The 17,897-nt window shown below is 39.5% G+C and overlaps 2 protein-coding genes across 5 annotated transcripts in view; one reads left to right on the top strand and one right to left on the bottom strand.

The window, feature by feature from the left end:
• Nucleotides 1–593, bottom strand: part of szt2 (SZT2 subunit of KICSTOR complex) — a 111,070-nt gene extending 110,477 nt beyond the window's left edge. For all 4 annotated transcript variants that reach the window (XR_009063863.1, XM_057841272.1, XM_057841273.1 and 1 more), the window contains exon 1: nucleotides 432–593. Coding sequence is in view for 3 of the 4 variants with exons in the window: in XM_057841272.1 (XP_057697255.1) it covers nucleotides 432–455 (24 nt within the window). In the remaining variant the exon portion in view is untranslated. The remainder of the gene's footprint in view (nucleotides 1–431) is intronic.
• Nucleotides 594–2,428: 1,835 nt separating this feature from the next.
• Nucleotides 2,429–17,768, top strand: ddx10 (DEAD (Asp-Glu-Ala-Asp) box polypeptide 10). The gene is made up of 4 exons (XM_057840095.1): nucleotides 2,429–3,511; nucleotides 7,978–8,331; nucleotides 10,722–11,008; nucleotides 14,982–17,768. Exons 1-4 carry the CDS (start codon nucleotides 2,567–2,569, stop codon nucleotides 15,727–15,729), a joined length of 2,334 nt encoding a protein of 777 aa, XP_057696078.1. The 5' UTR covers nucleotides 2,429–2,566; the 3' UTR covers nucleotides 15,730–17,768.
• The last annotated feature ends 129 nt before the right edge of the window (nucleotides 17,769–17,897 follow it).

Here is a 17,897-nt window from a genome sequence, read left to right as displayed (position 1 = left end):
GCTTAAAAGTTGGTGGGGATAATTTTAGCATCCTGAAAAGTTGGTAGTGTTATGTCCCTACCGTCCCTATGCAAACCTACGCCGTTGGAATACCGTACTATATTATACCAATATGATGACGCAATGACGTACGATTGCCATATTTTCCCGCCTATTTTTAACAGTACCACAGTTAATTGCATTTAATTGAATGAAGGGAAAACAACATCCAAGTCGCACAACAAACATGACAAGAACAACGTTAGCTGCCGGGCTAAAGTTAAGTGACGTTCTTAAAACAAGAGTTGAAAGTGTCACTAAATTAAATGTTGATTTAGTTTAGTTTGACAGGAACACAAACACTTGCTCGGGTTTTTGACTGGTCGCGATTGGGAAGTCCAAACAGTGCAGCTTTTTTTTCTGCGTCAGAGCTTTTATTACGACGGACTGACCTCATTGTCCTGTCTTTCTGCCATGCCGTGCGTCGCATAAGGACTGCGTGGATGTTGGCAGTCCTATAAAGACCGATTTTGAACTTGTTTTTGGGCTGAACTGGCTTCTTGTTTGTCGTAGGCAGAAGCAGGTCTTTTGGACGCGTCTTCTTCGCGTTCAATAATAGAGTGAGTCAACTCGCGGTTGCCATCGAGCGGTGGGAAGTGGAAATTGAGCTATTTTCTAGCAACGTTTTTTTTTTTTTTTTTTAAATTATACTTTTTAAAGCCGACAATTATTTCTTATTTATTAAATTATTGTTAGACCTTTAATATAGGGATCTACTTTTTACTTTTTAATATTTATTTATATATTTTTTTATATCTGATATGTACAATTTCTCCTTGTATTTTTTTAATATGCTGTTGATTCATTGTGCCTAGTGCCTTTAACATCACTATTTTGTATTTATATTATCACGAACATGCCAATAATTTTGTTAAATTATTATTATTAATTAAATATAATCTCATTCATTTCTGTTTAATTTGATTTGTTTTTATTTTTGAAGTAAAAAACATAAAAGAGTAATTGTAAAAAAAAAAAAGAAAAAACTTAGAAAACACATCATTTCAATTGAAAAAACAAAAAACAAAAGGAAAAACGGTGAATATGAACATGAATTTTCCTTTTATATAAGTATTTTGTATAGGGCTGCAGCTATCGATTATTTGAATAGCCAATTAATTGATTAACTAGGTAGTTCGAATAATTGAGTAATCGGATAAGGAACATAAAACATTAAATTACCTGAACTGAGCCTCAAATGGTTTAAACAAATGAGGATCTAGGTACAACAAAAGAACAATTGTCTAATTTATCTAGCAAACGTCTGCTAGCTTAAATGCTATAAAATGCTAACTTTTTTAAAACAATGCTCGTAACAAAAAGTTCAAACAAATTTTCCCACAAAAAACGACTAAATATACATATAAACTAAATGGTGAATGCATTAAAACATTAGTGCAAACAAAAACTTAGCTTATGTTTGTCTTAACAGGTAGCAGCTGGATTCAGCCATGTGAAATGATTTGTGTCATATTCAATATTGCCACTAGAGGGCCGTGTATCCACCCGAATCAATACTACTAAAGGCAAACACTTTCTAAACAAACCATTACAACGCCACTTTAATTAAACGAATACTAGAAGCAGCAAAATTTAATTCATTTAATTTTAATTAATTAATAATTTAAATCTCTTTTCTAATCGAATTATACGAGTTAATTGATTAATCGTTGGAGCACTATTTTTTTTATTCACGTTATGACCAAGCTGCCAATTGTCTTGTAAAATTATTCATAAAAATAAAATCTCTTGTTCATATTTTTTTTTCACTTTTGTAATTTACAAGAAAAATAACGAGTTATTATGAACCATATTATGAGCATTTAAAGTAAGAAAAAAAAAGCAATTAAAAAAATCAAACACAAGCAAAAATGGTGAATTTTCTCCTTTTTAAAATATTTTACAAACATTTTAGTATTTTTAAAAAATGTTATATTTGGAAAGGCAAAACGAGAAATTGATTTTAAAACGTTAATTAATTGTTTTGAATGGAAAAATGAAAAAAAAACCTCAAATAATAACTTAAATAATAAACGAACTTAAGAGTGTTATTGGGGCAATATACCTTTAAAATATACCTTTAAAAATAATATTTAAAGGTAGTTATCATTTATGTGCGGTGTTTTTCAAAAGCATATACTCACTCACGTTCAAAAAAATACATTATTTTGTTTTTGAATGATAATGATAACTGAAAATATCTAAGTAAAGTTTTTAAAATACCAAAAATAGTCACTTGTTCTGTAAAGGGTTAAATAGAAGTGTTTAGGACTTTCTGTATTTGACAAACTCGAACAATTTAGTTCGCAAACTAAAGAAAATTGTCAGATAATTGGTTGGCGCTAATGCACTAGCATAGTATGACAATCCCAAACGAAGAAGACTTGTTTCGCGGCGCTCGTTGATGACGCCATCACACCACGCCGTGTTCACCACGCTGACTAGCGAGTTTGGCTACGGAAACTTGTTTCTATCCCGGGTTTTAACACTGTTCTTCATGTTTTCAAGCTAAACTAAAGGCGCGGACATGGCGGAAACGTCGTCGGATCCGGTGAAAGAGTTCGAAAAATGGAAAAAGAAATACAATTTGAAGAAAGCTCGCGTCAAGCGTGAACGTGGCGAGAAGAAGCCCGGCTGGCAAGTGGAACGCGAGAACATCGAGCGACTAGTGAGCAGGTATGCTGATATTAAGAGTGAGGAAGTGGTCAAGTTCTCCGACTTCCCTATTTCCAAGAAAACCCTATTGGGTCTGCAATACTGTCAGTACCGGCAACCCACGGAGATCCAGAAGCAGACCATCGGGGTGGCCCTGCAGGGCAAAGACGTGCTGGGAGCCGCCAAAACTGGATCAGGCAAGACTTTAGCTTTCCTCATCCCCGTGCTGGAGATTCTCTACCGGCAGCAGTGGAGCTCGGCGGACGGCTTGGGCGCCCTTATCATCTCGCCCACCAGGGAGCTGGCCTACCAGACCTTCGAGGTGCTCCGCAAGGTGGGACGCAACCACGACTTCTCGGCGGGGTTGGTAATCGGCGGCAAGGAACTGAAGAACGAGTCGGCGCTTATCCATCGCACCAACGTAGTGGTGTGCACCCCTGGCCGGCTGCTGCAGCATATGGACGAGACGGCCAACTTCCACGCGTCTGACCTGCGGGTGCTGGTGCTGGACGAGGCCGACCGTATCCTGGACATGGGCTTCGCTACCACCATGGACGCCATCCTGGAGAACTTGCCGGCGGGCCGCCAGACGCTGCTCTTCTCCGCCACGCAGACCAAGTCGGTCAAGGACCTGGCACGCCTCAGTCTCAAGGACCCGGAGTATGTGTGGGTACACGAGAAGGCCCGGTTCAGCACGCCGGCCACGCTGGAGCAGAGCTACGTGGTGTGCCAGCTTCACCAGAAGGTCGACTTGCTCTTCTCCTTCATTCGGAGTCACCTCAAGAAGAAGATCCTAGTCTTCTTTGCCTGTTGCAAGGTAGGTATTTGTATATTTGATAGGTATTTGTATATTTCAATGCGCCAGCACTAGGTTTGCGGCATAGAGTTGTGATACATGATATGCAATAGTTGTGTTTTTAAAAACGTGATTCAATGTAAAAATATGATAATTATCATGAAAGAACGTGATGACTAGCACATGAGAATGTTAAGACTATCATGTGAGAATGTAATAATTATCATGTGAAAATGTGATAACTACGATTACAAAAATGTGATGGTATCAGGTAAAAATGTGACGCTATCATGCAAAAACGTGATGCTGTGATGTAAAAATGTGCTACTATCATGTAAAAACGAGATACTATCATGCAAGATAGAATACTGTCTTGTTAAAATGTGATAATTATGTAAAATTGTTATATTTGTGCAAAATATTGATGTTTATCATGTCAACGTGATATTTATGTCAAAACATGATGCTATAATGCAAGACGTGATACTGTCATAAAAACGTGATAATTATCTAAAAACGTGATAAGTATGATTACAAAAACGTGATGGTATGTAAAAATGTTACGCTATCATGCAAAAACATTAAAAATAACATGCAAAAACGTTATGCTATGATGTAAAAATGTGATACTATCATGCAAGACGTGATACTGTCATGTTAAAAAGTGATAATTATCATTTAGAAACGTTATATTTATCATGTGAAAATGTGACAATTTAATGTCAAAACATAATTTTCATGTAAAAATGTGATCATTTTTATGTAAAAACGTGATAATTATGTAAAAAATGTGATAAATATGTAAAAATGTGATAGCTATGATTACAAAATGGGATAATTATTATGTAAAACTTGATAATTATGTAAAAATGTAATACTATCATGCAAGACGTGATACTGTCATGTTAAAAAATGATAATTATCATGTAAAAACGTTATATTTGTCATGTAAAAATGTGAAAATTTAAAAACATTTTCATGTAAAAGTTATAATTATGTAAAAATGTGATAACTGATTACAAAAACAGGATAATTATGTAAAATTGTGATATGTAAAATTGTGACACTATCATGCAAAAACGTGATAATTATCATTTAAAAATGCGATTTATCATGTAAAGACATAACTATGATTACAAAAACATCGTATCATTTCAAATTGTGACGTTATCATGCAATAATGTGATGCTATGATGTAAAAGCGTGCCACCATCATGTAAAAACATGAATCATGCAGTATCATGTGATACTGTCATGTAAAAACAAGATATTTATCATGTAAAAATGTGATACTATCATGCAAGATGTGATCATTATCATGTAAAAACTTGATAATTATGCAAAAACCTGATAACTATAATTACAAAAATGCGATGGTATCATGTAAAAATGCAACGCTATCATGCAAAAACGTAATATTTCACATGCAAAAACGCAATTATCATGTAAAATCGTGATAATTATCATGTAAAAACGTGATAATCATGTAAAAATGTGATACTATCATGTAAAAGCGGGATATTTATCACGTTAAAGCATGATAACTATGATTACAAAAACGTCATACTATCGGTAAAAATTTGACGCTTTCATGCAAAAACGAGCTGCTATGATGTAAAAACATGCTGTAAAAATGTGATCTTGCAAGACATGATACTGTCATGTAAAAGCGAGATATTATTTAAAATTGTGATATTTATCATGTAAAAATGTGATATTTATCTTATCAAAATGTGATAATTTTCATGTAAAAATGGATAATTTTCAAGTAAAAATTAGATGAGTATCACGTAAAAATGTGGCATTTATCATGTAAAATGTGATATTTAACATGTAAAAATGTGATAACACGTGATACCACGTGTAAACGTGATACTGTCATGTAAAAACATGTAAAACCTGCTAAATATACCTAATAAAGAAAATTACGAATGCATCAAAAAACATACTAGCGCAAACAAAAATTTGCCTTATTTTGGTCTTAACAAGGAGCTGCTGGATTCAGTCATGTTAAATGAATTATGCCATATTCGCTGCTCCGTCGCCACTAGAGGTCTGTGTAACCACCCAAATCAATAAAACTAAATTCAAACACTTTCAAAACAAACTGTAACAACGCCACTCTAATTAAACGAATCCTCGAAGCGGCAACATTTGATTAGAAGCTTTTTTCTAATCGAATTACTGGAGTTAGTCGATTAATCGTATTAGCACTATTTACAATCTAATATAACTACCGGTAATTTCTCACTTCAAAATAGATGAACATTCATGCATAAATGGATTGGACGTCTATCGCTGTCAATGGCAGCCAATGAGTGAATACTTTTTTAAAATTGAGACCGTTTCAACGATCATATTTTTGTTACACAAGACTGATTTTAGTATCATTAAAATGGTGTTTTCGCGCAGATTACAATTACAACTAAGGGTGTCAACAATAATCGATGCGGCGATGCATCCCGATGCGGGGCAGGGACGATTCGATTCGATGCGGGCAACACGCTGAATCGATTCAGCGCATTTTAAAATATATAAGTACGTTAAAAAATCTTCCCTGCGCAATTCCGGTGATGCAATGGATTTGGTTTCCCCATTTGTATTGTTATTCTCATGTTTACCTGTAGAGAGAGCTACTTTACATTCAAAGCAAGCCCGTAGAGGTTAGATCGGGCCTAAAAAATTCCAGCCCAACCCGACACGGCCCGTTGGTATTGAAGCCCGACCGGCCAGATCAATTAACTATAGATTTGCATGCCCGAGCCGAGTGATGCGGGGGAAAAAAACGCAGCAGCAGCAGCAATTTATTTTCATTTCTTCAAGTTTTCTTACTGTTTAAATAGTCTACATATTTTTATAAGAGTTATAAAAGCCTTTACACAACGAAATAACACTGGGAAAGTTTAATATAAAAAAAAAAACACGGTTTTGCAGACACACAGAGGAGAAGATTCGAAAGGATCACATTTGCCTTTGTGTGCATAAATAAAAGTGTCTTTCCTAACAAATTCTCAGTTGGCAGACAAAAAACGCAAGTTTACTCAATATTTAAATAGTCTACATATTTTTAAGAGATTTATAAAAGCATTTACACAACAAAATAACGCTGGGAAAGTTTAATATTTAAAAAAAAAACACGGTTTTACAGACACACAGAGGAGAAGATTCAAAAGGATCACATTTGCCTTTGTGTGCATAAATAAAAGTTTCTTTCCTAACAAATTCTCAGTTGGCAGACAAAAAACGCAAGTTTACTCTATTTAAATAGTCTACATATTTTTAAGAGATTTATAAAAGCATTTACACAACAAAATAACGCTGGGAAAGTTTAATATTTAAAAAAAAAACTCGTTTTTACAGACACACAGAGGAGAAGATTCGAAAGGATCACATTTGCCTTTGTGTGCGTAAATAAAAGTGTCTTTCGTAACGAATTCTCAGTTGGCAGAAAAAAAACCGCAAGTTTACTCAATATTTAAATAGTCTACATATTTTTATGAGATTTATAAAAGCATTTACACAACGAAATAACGGGAGGAGAAGACAAAGAGGGCTGCGCCACAGCCCTCTGCGCATTTAAAAAAAAATTTTTTTTTAAATAATTTATTAGTCCGGCGCGGCGGCCCGACCCGAACCACCGAAACGTGAATGCTTAACATTTCGGGTCGGGTCGGGTTCGGGCACAAGATCTAACCTCTATGCAGGGGGGACGAGGAACCCAAATCCGCTTCCTTACCGGAGTAACGTCACAGACAAGCGCAGTTGTAATTGAGAGAGCAGAGGGATAGGACATAACATAACAATGGCTGAAACGGAGAAAGAGGGAGCGAGAATGATTATAGATATAAGATTGGCTAGGCCTACATTTTACTTTTGTTCTACATTGCAATTTAGTTGTTTTGTTTGCAACTGAACTGATCCCTGGATTGATATTGCGATAAAGATGCTGCTGCACTACAATATTTTCTTTGTCGTTTTCTTTAATATTTACTTGAATATTTTTATTGATGGGTCGTTGTGACTAAAATACAGTGACTGTTATTACTGATTTTGCACAGGAGTTCAGATGTTGCACTGTGTGAAAGGCTGCTACTGTGTGTAAAAAAAAAAAAAAAAAAAAAAAAAAAGCCCTGGTCTCATTATAAGCACTAGTTAAATGCTGTGATCTGATTTTTTTTTTTTTTAAAGATATATATGAAAGTATACTATTTTCATTTGACTTCGACCAGGAGTGACACAAGAGCCAATAAAAAGTTGTTCAAAAAAAATATGCTTTGCTTTAGAATTTTAATGCATCCCAGGCTTTAATGCATCGCAATGCATTGCCGAATCGAACCGAATCGAATCGTGACCCTCTGAATTGAATCGAATCGAATCGTGGCCTTCCGAATCGTAATCGAATCGAATCGTGAAGGCGGTGTCGATGCACACCTCTAATTACAACGTTCTCAAATATTATTATTTTTTTGTCCCATAACTACGCAAAGGAGGTGCAGTTCCTCTTCCGCATCTTCTGCCGCCTGCGTCCGGGCCTCCCCGTGCTGGCGCTGCACGGCAAACAGCATCAGATGAAGCGGGTGGAGGTCTACGACGACTTCCAGCGCAAGAAGAACGCCGTGTTGTTTGCCACCGACGTGGCCGCCCGCGGGTTGGACTTCCCCGCCGTCAACTGGGTGCTGCAGTACGACTGCCCCGAGGACGCCGACACCTACATTCACAGGGTGGGGCGCGCCGCCAGGTACAAGGAGAACGGCGAGGCGCTGCTCCTGCTGCTGCCTTCCGAGGAGGAAGGGATGGTCGCCCGGCTGAGGGACAAGAAGGTGCCTGTCAACAAGATCCAGGTGGGTCGGCTTTACTTTGAAAGTTGCACTTCTTGCTCTCAAACGAACTACTAACTACCAGTGTTGTTAATTTTACTTTAAAAAAGTAATTAATTACAGTTACAAATTACTTCTCCCAAAAAGTAATTGCGTTAGTAACTCAGTTACCTGAATGTAAGAGTAATTAGTTACTTGGCAAAGTAACTAGAGATTTGTTTTTTTTTTCTCAAAAAAAAAAAAAAAAAAAACAGGTCACACAATGTGAAGCTTAAAGGGTTTGGGGGACAATTGGCCCTAGCCCAATTCTTTACCCTCCACTTAACTAGACACAAGGGTATTGCGATAACTAGCTAGTAACCTTTGCTATGTGTGGAAGTCATTTAAAGTTGTGAATCAATCGTTAAAGTTGTTAAAATTGCTCCCGTTATTGCATTAGTTCCCTTCTGTCTACTTTAAACATGTGTAAGTTTTAAAACTGTTTCATCATTTAAAGATAGATTTAAGTTAAGATTTTGCCGATTTAGGAGCATTTTAGATTTTAAAAAATTACTTAGGTTCGCTAGGAAGGAGCTCTACATCAGGGCCTTCCTAAGAGGTCTACTGCTTTAAGATGGCGGCTGTTTACAAACGCATGTAGTCCTTAAAACATGTTGGCAATGCAGCAGTGTCTGTTACTTGCATCTAGATCTATAATATGATATCTACCGTGTCATGTGGGCGTAGTTTGTCGGCTATGGCTGCAGTCAGGTATTATTGGAGCCACCTAGCATCGCGGTTGCAACGGCGTCTTCCCCACTCCTGCTCTGCTCTCGTCCCCGTGAGTCCGTTTCTCTCAGACTTTTTTTTTATTCAACCAACTTAGTAACGCATAGTAACGCACGCCTTTCCCGCCTCAGTAACGGTAACTGCGTTGCCAAGATGAGAAAAGTAATTAATTAGATTACTCATTACTGAAAAAAATAACGCCGTTAGTAACGCCGTTATATTGTAACGCCGTTATTAACAACACTGCTAACTACAACACTAAACACTTTTTACTGTTCTAATGTTTTTTGTTAATGAATTCATTGGCTGCCATTGAAGGCATTTTTAACTTTTAAAATGTTTACTCAATAAAAAAGGTGTAAATATGTTATGTCATTATACAGTACAATATATAAATATATTTTTTTAATGAAAAATTGCTAAGCAGTAATATTAATGTGTATTATTTTTAATTGTAAAAATCTTTAATTTTTTTAGACACATTTTTAAGTTTAAAAAATGCCATCAATGACAATGAACGGGTTTAACTGATATTCATAAAAAACATGAGAGTAAATATTTTTTTTTCAGTTTAAGTTTTTTTTGCTATTAAAAATCAGAAAAGAGCCACAAAACAAAAAAACAGAATAGTTTTACTTATTAAAATTTAAAAATATACAATTTTAAAAAAGGGGGAGAAAATTCAGGCAGTATTCTATTTAAACCCCCCGCCCCCCCCAAAAAAAGAAAATCCACAAGAAAAAAAATAGAATAATTTTATTGATTTATTTTTACTGGTGATAAGAATATTTTCTATAAATTTATAAGTAAGAGTTAATATTGTCTTAATCATTTAAAAAAAAAAAAGTGTTTTCAACGTGTTTGTAAATGAATAAAGAAAATAATATATATATATATATATATATATATATATATATATATATATATATATATATATATGTATATATAGATTCCTATTTAAAATTTAATTCCACAAAATAAAATTGAATAAAAGAAGAAAATGCAGTGAATATTCTCCTATTTTAAAATTTTGAACAAAAAATTTAATAAGCAAATACACACAAAAAAAATCAAATACTTTTATTCAATTATTTTTTAATGGTGAAATTTTTTTTTTTTAAGAAAAAGAGGTAATATTGTTTATTTTTTTATTTTAAAAATGCTTTTTCAACATGTTTGTAAATTAAATAATAAAGGAATAAAACAGCAAACCAAAACTAAATATTTTTTTCCCGTTTTGAAATTTGATTGAAAAAATACAATTTAAGAAAAGAAAATATTCTCATCTATTTTACATTTTCAAAAAAAAATTAAAAAAAATAAAAAAAGCAAATGCACAATGAAAACTATATATCATGCTTTAAATTTTAGAAGTGTAAATTAATTGTTATCTAATTTAATTAACTGTTTGTTAATTAATTGTATGCTTTAAACTCAGTGTATGATTTAAACCAGTTCAGGGCGTGTACCTGCCTCCTGCCCATTGTTAGCTGGGATAGGCTCCAGCACCCCCGGGACCTTCATGGGGATAAGCAGTTCAGAAGATGAATGAATGCTTGAATCATTTAAACTAAAAAGAAAATAAATGTAAACCTTCAGCCACATTAGGCATGAAACTCCAAAATAAGCATTTCTTGTCTCTGCAGGTGAATTCCGAGAAGCTCCAAAACGTTCAGCAAAAGTTGGAGTCCTTCCTCGCTCAGGAGCAGGAGCAGAAAGAGCGCGCCCAACGTTGCTTCGTCTCCTACCTGCGCTCCGTCCACCTGATGAAAAACAAAGATGTGTTCGACGTCTCCAAGCTACCGCTGCGCGAGTACGCACGTTCTTTGGGCCTGGCGGCGCCGCCCAGAGTGCGCTTCCTCAACAAGGCCGATGCGCAGAAGAAAACCGAGGAGGAACCGAGCAGCTCCGAAGACGACGGCGGCAATGATGGGTAAGCCTGTCGCGATATGCGGTCAATTAATCGCACGATAAATGCAAATGAAGTCCTGGCTGTGATTTGTCACTGCGTGCGTATTACATTTTCGCATGTCGACGATGGCGACGAACATTTTTCACGGCAACATAATAACGAGTTAAAAACGTGTCTCGTAAGACTAAAACGAAATGAGATGAATGCCAGTTTTTGTCTGACGAGATGAAAATGCGCCATAGTGTTTGTCATATGTTCACAATGTGTGACAGTTTCTTATTGTATGTGTAGTTAGCCTGCATCGTAGTGTTTGGTTGTGTCGCTCATAGAGCTGGGAATCTTTGGGCACCTAACGATTCGATTACGATTACGATTCAGAGACTCCGATTCGATTATAAAACGATTATTGATGCACCCCACTCCTTTTTTTTTTTAATTTTTTTTTTTAATTTGTTTTGTACATTAGTTCCAAAATTGTTCAAAAATCCTCTCAGGCTAAACCAAACTACTATTTCAATATCAAGTTAACATATAGCAGTAAACAAATATACAAAAATAACCGTAAATAAAAAAACTCCAGTCCCCATTCTATATCAGCAGCTTTAAACTGCTTTCAATTAATTTAATGTTGTGAATCAACCGTTAAAGTTGTTAAAATTGCTCCTGTTATTCCATAATTTCTCTTTTGTCTACTTTCAACATGTAAAAGTTTTAAAACTATTTTAAAGATAGATTCAAGTCAATATTTTACCGATTTAGGAGTATTTTAGATAAAAAGTTAATTAGGTTCGCTTGGAAGGTTCGCAACAACAGCCTTGCAGGGAAGTGTACTGCTTTAAGATGGCGGCCGTTACTAACGCCGCATCTAGTTTTTTGTAGATGTGCTGGTAACGATACCGAAGCTATAATGCATCTAGTCCTATATAAATGATATCTACAGCAATATAATGTGGCTTGTAGCAGCTTTTCGGCAGCAGTCAGGTATGTTGTTGTTTTTTTTTTTATCTCGTGGCATGAGTTGAGCTAGAGCCGTGAGTTGAGCGTTGGCGTTACCCGAGGGGCCGGGTAATGAGAAGCATGATGTTTATCTACTCTCGCTCCGTCCCTAATTGCGTACCGAAGACCGCGCGGCGCGCTGAGTGTGTCGTACTTCTGCTTTACTTGGCATATTTCAATAATCGGAATTTGGATGTTTGTGAATCGTTCTCGAATCTTCCACGGCCGAATCGTGAATAATCTAAAAATCGGAAATTTTGCACACCTCTAGTCGCTCATTTGACGTGCTGTGCTTACCTCTCGCCGGTGTTTAGGATGTGCTTCAAACTAGGCTTTTTTCCAGCCACATGAGTGACACAACCTAAACACTGCTGACTTAAGAAACGTACAATAAAAAAATCATGCAGTGGGTCCCAAACTTTTTGTGTGTGGTGGGGCTCCCGGGGCGGGGCCTCTTCTTCGTCTGGGCTGTTGGTTGCAGGAGGGTTTGGGGCTCCAGTCCCGCGTTGTACTCTTGGCATTCTCCCGCTTCCGCCTTGCTCTTATCTTTCTACCCGGGCGTCGTCCTCAGGCCCCAGCGTGGATCACCGGCAGCGGGGGTCTCACCCCTTCCTTTGCTACCCCGGGTCTAGTGGGCTGTGGGGGTCCCGCAGTGTACCACAACAGTTGGGGGGTTGCGTTAATGGCTCAGGGTCTGGGTGGGCTGGCGGTGTTGGGGGCAGGCAGGGAGGGTGGTGTTGCATCCTCTCCTCTTTTCCCTTGAGTTCGGTTAATGGGGGCATTGATGGTCCCCGAGACCGCCGTGGCTCGTTGGGGGATGCTGGTGGCAGCTGGAGGTCCGGAAGGGCTGGCGGTGGATGGGGCGCGCAAGTTGGGCGGTGGTGCATCCCCTCGTCCTTTTCTTAAGTGGTAGTTAATGGGCGTGGTTATGGTCTGGGGGACCGCCGGGGGGATGACGGTGGCAGCTGGAGGTCAGGGTGGGCTGGCAGTTATGGGGGCACTCGTGTGGGGCAGTGGCGCATCCCCTCGTCCTTTCCTTAAGGGTCAGTTAATGGGGGTGAGGATGGTCCAGGGGACCGCCGTGGGATCCAGGGAGATGACAGTGGCGGCTGGCAATCTGGGTGGGCTGACGGTGGTGGGGGCAGTCGTGGAGGGCGGTGTTGCATTCCCTCGTCTTTTCCCTAAGGTCCAGTTGATGGGGGCATGGATGGTCCCCGAGACCGCCGTGGTTTCTTGGGGGATCCTGGTAGCAGCTGGGGGGCTGGCGGTGGTGGGGGCGGTGGCCCATCTGCTTGTCTTTCCCAAAGGGCTGGTTAATGGGGGCGTGGAGGGTCCCGGAGACTTCCATGCTTCCTGGGGGGATGACGGTGGCAGCTGGAGGTCCGGGTGGGCTGGCGGTGGTGGGGGTGCGTGTGTTGGGCGGTGGCGCATCCCCTCGTCCTTTCTTCAAGGGTTAGTTAATGGGGGTGAGGATGGTCCAGGGGACCGCCGTGGGATCTGGGGAGATGACAGCGACGGCTGGGGATCTGGGTGGGCTGATGGTGGTGGGGGCAGTCGTGGAGGGTGGTGTTGCATCCCCTCGTCTTTTCCCTAAGGTCCGGTTAATGGGAGCACGAATGGTCCCCGAGACCGCCGTGGCTTCCTGGGGGATGCTGGTGGCAGCTGGGGGGCTGGCCGTGGTGGGGGCAGGCATGAAGGGCGGTGGCCCATCCGCTTGTCTTTTCCCTCAGGGCCAGTTAATGGGGGCCACGCTCGCTCCCCACCTTAATTGCTGGGGGTGGTTCCAGGGCTACGTAGCTGCCCCACGCAGCATTTCCACTTTTTTGAAGGACTACCACACGTCTGAGTGAGCTAACAATTAGACACACTCAGGTAGATGAGGTAGTCAGTGCCATGATTAGCGATCAGGTAGCATAGAGTAGGATGTCAGCATATCCACATTTACAGGGGATTCACATAATTCCCCACCTCACATTGCCAGAATCGTGTACGCGCCACCCTGCCTAATCACGCCTCCTTTTGACTTACCTTCCCTCCACTTTCTCTTCCGTTATCAGGCCCCCCACATAGCGCCCATGGGTAAATAGAACTAAAAAAACGAAAGAAAATGTCACATTTTGTAAACATATGACGGAAACGACAGCGTATTTACGTATCCTCAGGACAAAAACTGGCATCCGTCTTGTTATGTTTTAGTCGCCGTCGACGAAACCAACAATGCAGGGCTGAAGCTATCAATTATTTAGGTAATCGATTAATCTATTGATTATTTAGTTCGAAAATCAAGTCATCGGATTTTTTAGGATATCTAAAACAAATGTTTATGCTTGGAATAATATTTAGTTTGGCTTGCTAAAATTATAATTTCAAAAGAGCAATAAATACAAATACAAAATAAAATTCCTGAGTGTTTCTTCAAATTATGCTAAATTACAGAATTAGCTTAGCTGCAAATGGTATAAAAAAATAAATGAGGATCTAAGTATAACAAAAGAATAATTTGCTAACTTGCATAGCAAAAGTCAGCTAGCTTAAAATCTATATAATGCTAACATTTTTCAACAATGCTCTTAACAAATTGTTCAAACACATATTCCCACAAAAAACTGCTAAATATACTTCTAAATTAAATAACATATGCAGAAACAAACATATTAGCTCAAAGAAAATCAAACTTTATGTTGGTCTTAACAGGGAGCAGCTGGATTCAGCTACGTTAGACGCATTATGGCATAATCACTGTTGCCACCAGAGGGCAGTCTATTCACCCAAATCAATCAAACTAAATGCAAACACTTTCAAAACAAACCATTACAATTCATCTCTAATTAAACGAATTCTCGAAGCAGCAAAATTTGATTCGAAGCTTTTTTCTAATCGAATTAACTTAGTTAATCGATTAATCAATCAATCGTCACTACATTAGTGGTTACATTGGTTCAAATGTTCTATTTTGTTTGACAATAATATCGCACGCTAAAACGTGTTGTCGCGACAGGCCTAAAGATGAGGATTTCGCCAAAGCGCTCCACGTTGACGAGGAGGAGGATGACGACCTGAAGGATTTGGACTTCCTCACCCTCAAACGAAAAGATGTCTTCAACGCAGAGGAACCCGAGCAGAAGCAGTCGGACGTCACCGGCGAGAAAAGCGTCCAAAAAAGCAGCAAGTTCGCGGAGGCCAAGAAGATCACCAAGAGGAACTTCAAAGTCAACACCAAAGTGGCCTTCACGGAAGAAGGCCAAGCCGTGCAGGTGTGGCCTCCCGTGCAGCGGCTTGCGACGGCGGAGGATGACGACGAGGACGAGTCTGGGATCGACGTGGACAAAGCCAAGGAACGTCTGAAGAAGGAGGACCAGGAGTTCGACAAGCCCGAGTACAGCCGCAAGGTGAAGGCCAAACACCGCGAGAAGAGGCTGAAGGCTAAAGCGGCGAGGAGGGAAGCTAGCAAGCAGCGCGGCGGGAAATCCGACGATGACGAGGAGGAAGATGAGGAGGTGGTGGCGTATCTCGCCGACAACGGGGAGGAAGAGTTCGACCCTGACACGCTGCCGGATCCGGACAAATGTCACCGGGATGAAGATCAGTGTGGCGTTAGCAGTAGCGAGGAGGAGGAGGAGCCACCAGTGAGGAAGAGGAAGAAAGCCAGAAAGCATGAGGAAGAGGAGGAGGAGGAGCCTGCAGGACTGTCGCTGGCTGAGGACGAGGAGCTGGTTCTGCAGCTGCTTTCGGGGCGGCCATTTTAGAGGGCGTTTTCAATATTTTCCCTAGCAAAACAGCTGTGTGAAGATGAAATTTATATAAAAACGATGTCAATCGTTTGTGCTACGTTTGTGCTTGTTTGTGCCGTTAAGATATTGACAATTCTTTTAGAGGTCAATCTGAGGTCAACCAGCCCATCCACTTTGATTCAAAATGGCGTCAATCGTTTAGGCTTCGTTTGTGCTGTAAAAATTGTTGTTTGTGCTGCTATCGTTACATAAATTTTGAGACCATTTTGAATGATGACGTCATTCACAGCTTTTCCGTGTCCAACTTACGCGGCTGGCGGAGCATACCAACTCTCAATAATAGAGGGGTGTCATAAATGAGGGGTTTAGATATTAATTTCGAGTGATGATGTGACTGCAGCCCTCTATTTACTGCAAAATTGAACCGAACGGGTGTTGTTTGTTTGTGCTACGTTTGAGCTAGGTTGTTGGGACACCCCTTTGTTATTGAGAAAGTTGTTACGCTCCGACAGCTGCGGGGAGTTGGATACGGAAAAGCTGCGAGTGATGTCATCGGGTCCCCCATTTACTGCAAAATTAGCCCGAAAGAGTGTCGTTTGTTTGTGCTACGTTTGCGCTAGGTTGTTGGGACACCCCTTCGTGATTGAGGGAGTTGGTACGCTCCGTTAGCTGCGGGGAGTTGGATAGGGGAAAGCTGTGAGTGACGTCATTGGGCCCTCGGTAAACTGCAAATTTAACCCGAAGTGATGTCATTTGTTTGTGCTAAGTTTGCGCTAGTTGCTGGGACATCATTTTGTGATTGAGAGAGTTGGTACGCCCTGTCAGCCGCAGGAGTTGGGTATGGAAAAGCTTCAAAATATGTTATCGGGCGCCCTAATTTACCGCAAACTGGACCCGAAGGGGTGTCATCTGTTTGTGCTACGTTCGCGCTAGTTATTGGGACACCCCTCCGTTATTGATAAAGTTGGTATTCTCCGTCAGCCGCGGGAGTTTGATACGGAAAAACTGCGAGTGATGTCATCGGGCCCCCCATTTACTGCAAAATGGACCCGAAGGGGTGTCATTTGCTTGTGCTACGTTTACGCTAGTTGTTGAGACACCCCTCTGTTACTAAGAACGTTAGTACGCTACATGAGGCGTGGGACATGAAGGCGGAAAAGTTGCGAGTGATGTCATCGGGCCTCCTACTAACTGCAAAATGGACCCGAAGGAATTTGTTTGTGCAACGTTTGCGCTAGTTTTTGGTTCACCCCTCTGTGATTGAGAAGTTGGTACGCTCCGTCAGCAGCGACGGACGGGCTGCGATTGACATCACTCGAAATTAATATCTCAACAACTATTAAACGATAGCAAAAATTTTTTACAGCATAAACGATTGACACCATTTTTAGCCATTTTGAATCAAAATGGGGGTACTGTGTCTTAAAAACAATAGCAGCACAAACGATTGACTTCATTTTTGTATAAATTTGTGTCCCATGGGGGGCCAACTTCACCAATTATGACGAATGAACGCTTCCAGTCCAAATGGATTGGATGTCCAGCGCCGTCAATGGCACAGCAATATTCCCCAGGACTACCAGAATTTAAGTCATTCAAATCAGTTCAAATCATTTCGACATAGTAATGGCAGTTCGCTAGTTATTCAATCACTTTTTGACACCATTTTAGATGTTTTTTGCATCGTTTATGCATCACCAAGATGTGTACAATAATGTTTTTGTTGATACGTGTATGTAAACTTTGGCTGCCAATGACGTAGATAAACGTCCAATCCGTCCTGATCAGGAATTTAAACGGTTTGGATGTCCGTCGCCATGGCAGACAGTTCATCATGTTATTGTAATTTGCATATAAATCTATTCTAATAAGAACTAATAGGTATGGTGTGGTATTTTTTTGCTTTATAAGATGATTTCCTTTGTTTTGTGGCATTTTGGATTTTTCAAGATCGACAACTGGCTGGACGTGACGCAATTTTCAATATTGTTTTGGAAAGAATATTAAAATTATGGAAGACCAGGAGTACCTAAATAAATATATCATTAAATTGAGCGTCATTGTTTTAGTATTTCAACAAAAAAATTGTTTTTTTGTTTCAAAGATTTTTCAATGTATATTTTGATTTTAACTTTTTATTGTTTAATTTTTTTAAAAATTTATATATACATATTTATTGTCAT

The sequence above is a fragment of the Corythoichthys intestinalis genome, chromosome 7, assembly GCF_030265065.1.
Source record: "Corythoichthys intestinalis isolate RoL2023-P3 chromosome 7, ASM3026506v1, whole genome shotgun sequence".
NCBI lineage: Eukaryota > Metazoa > Chordata > Actinopteri > Syngnathiformes > Syngnathidae > Corythoichthys > Corythoichthys intestinalis.
Note: the sequence above shows the minus strand (reverse complement) of the source record. Positions and strands in the feature narration are given on the sequence as shown.

What these genes read in the sequence shown, in the direction of transcription:
- ddx10 (XM_057840095.1), top strand. Translation starts at nt 2,567, where the DNA reads ATGGCGGAAACGTCGTCGGATCCGGTGAAAGAGTTCGAAAAATGGAAA. An exon ending in TGCCTGTCAACAAGATCCAG is followed by an intron (nt 8,332 to 10,721) that starts GTGGGTCGGCTT and finishes TTGTCTCTGCAG; the next exon opens with GTGAATTCCGAGAAGCTCCA. An exon ending in GACGACGGCGGCAATGATGG is followed by an intron (nt 11,009 to 14,981) that starts GTAAGCCTGTCG and finishes TTGTCGCGACAG; the next exon opens with GCCTAAAGATGAGGATTTCG.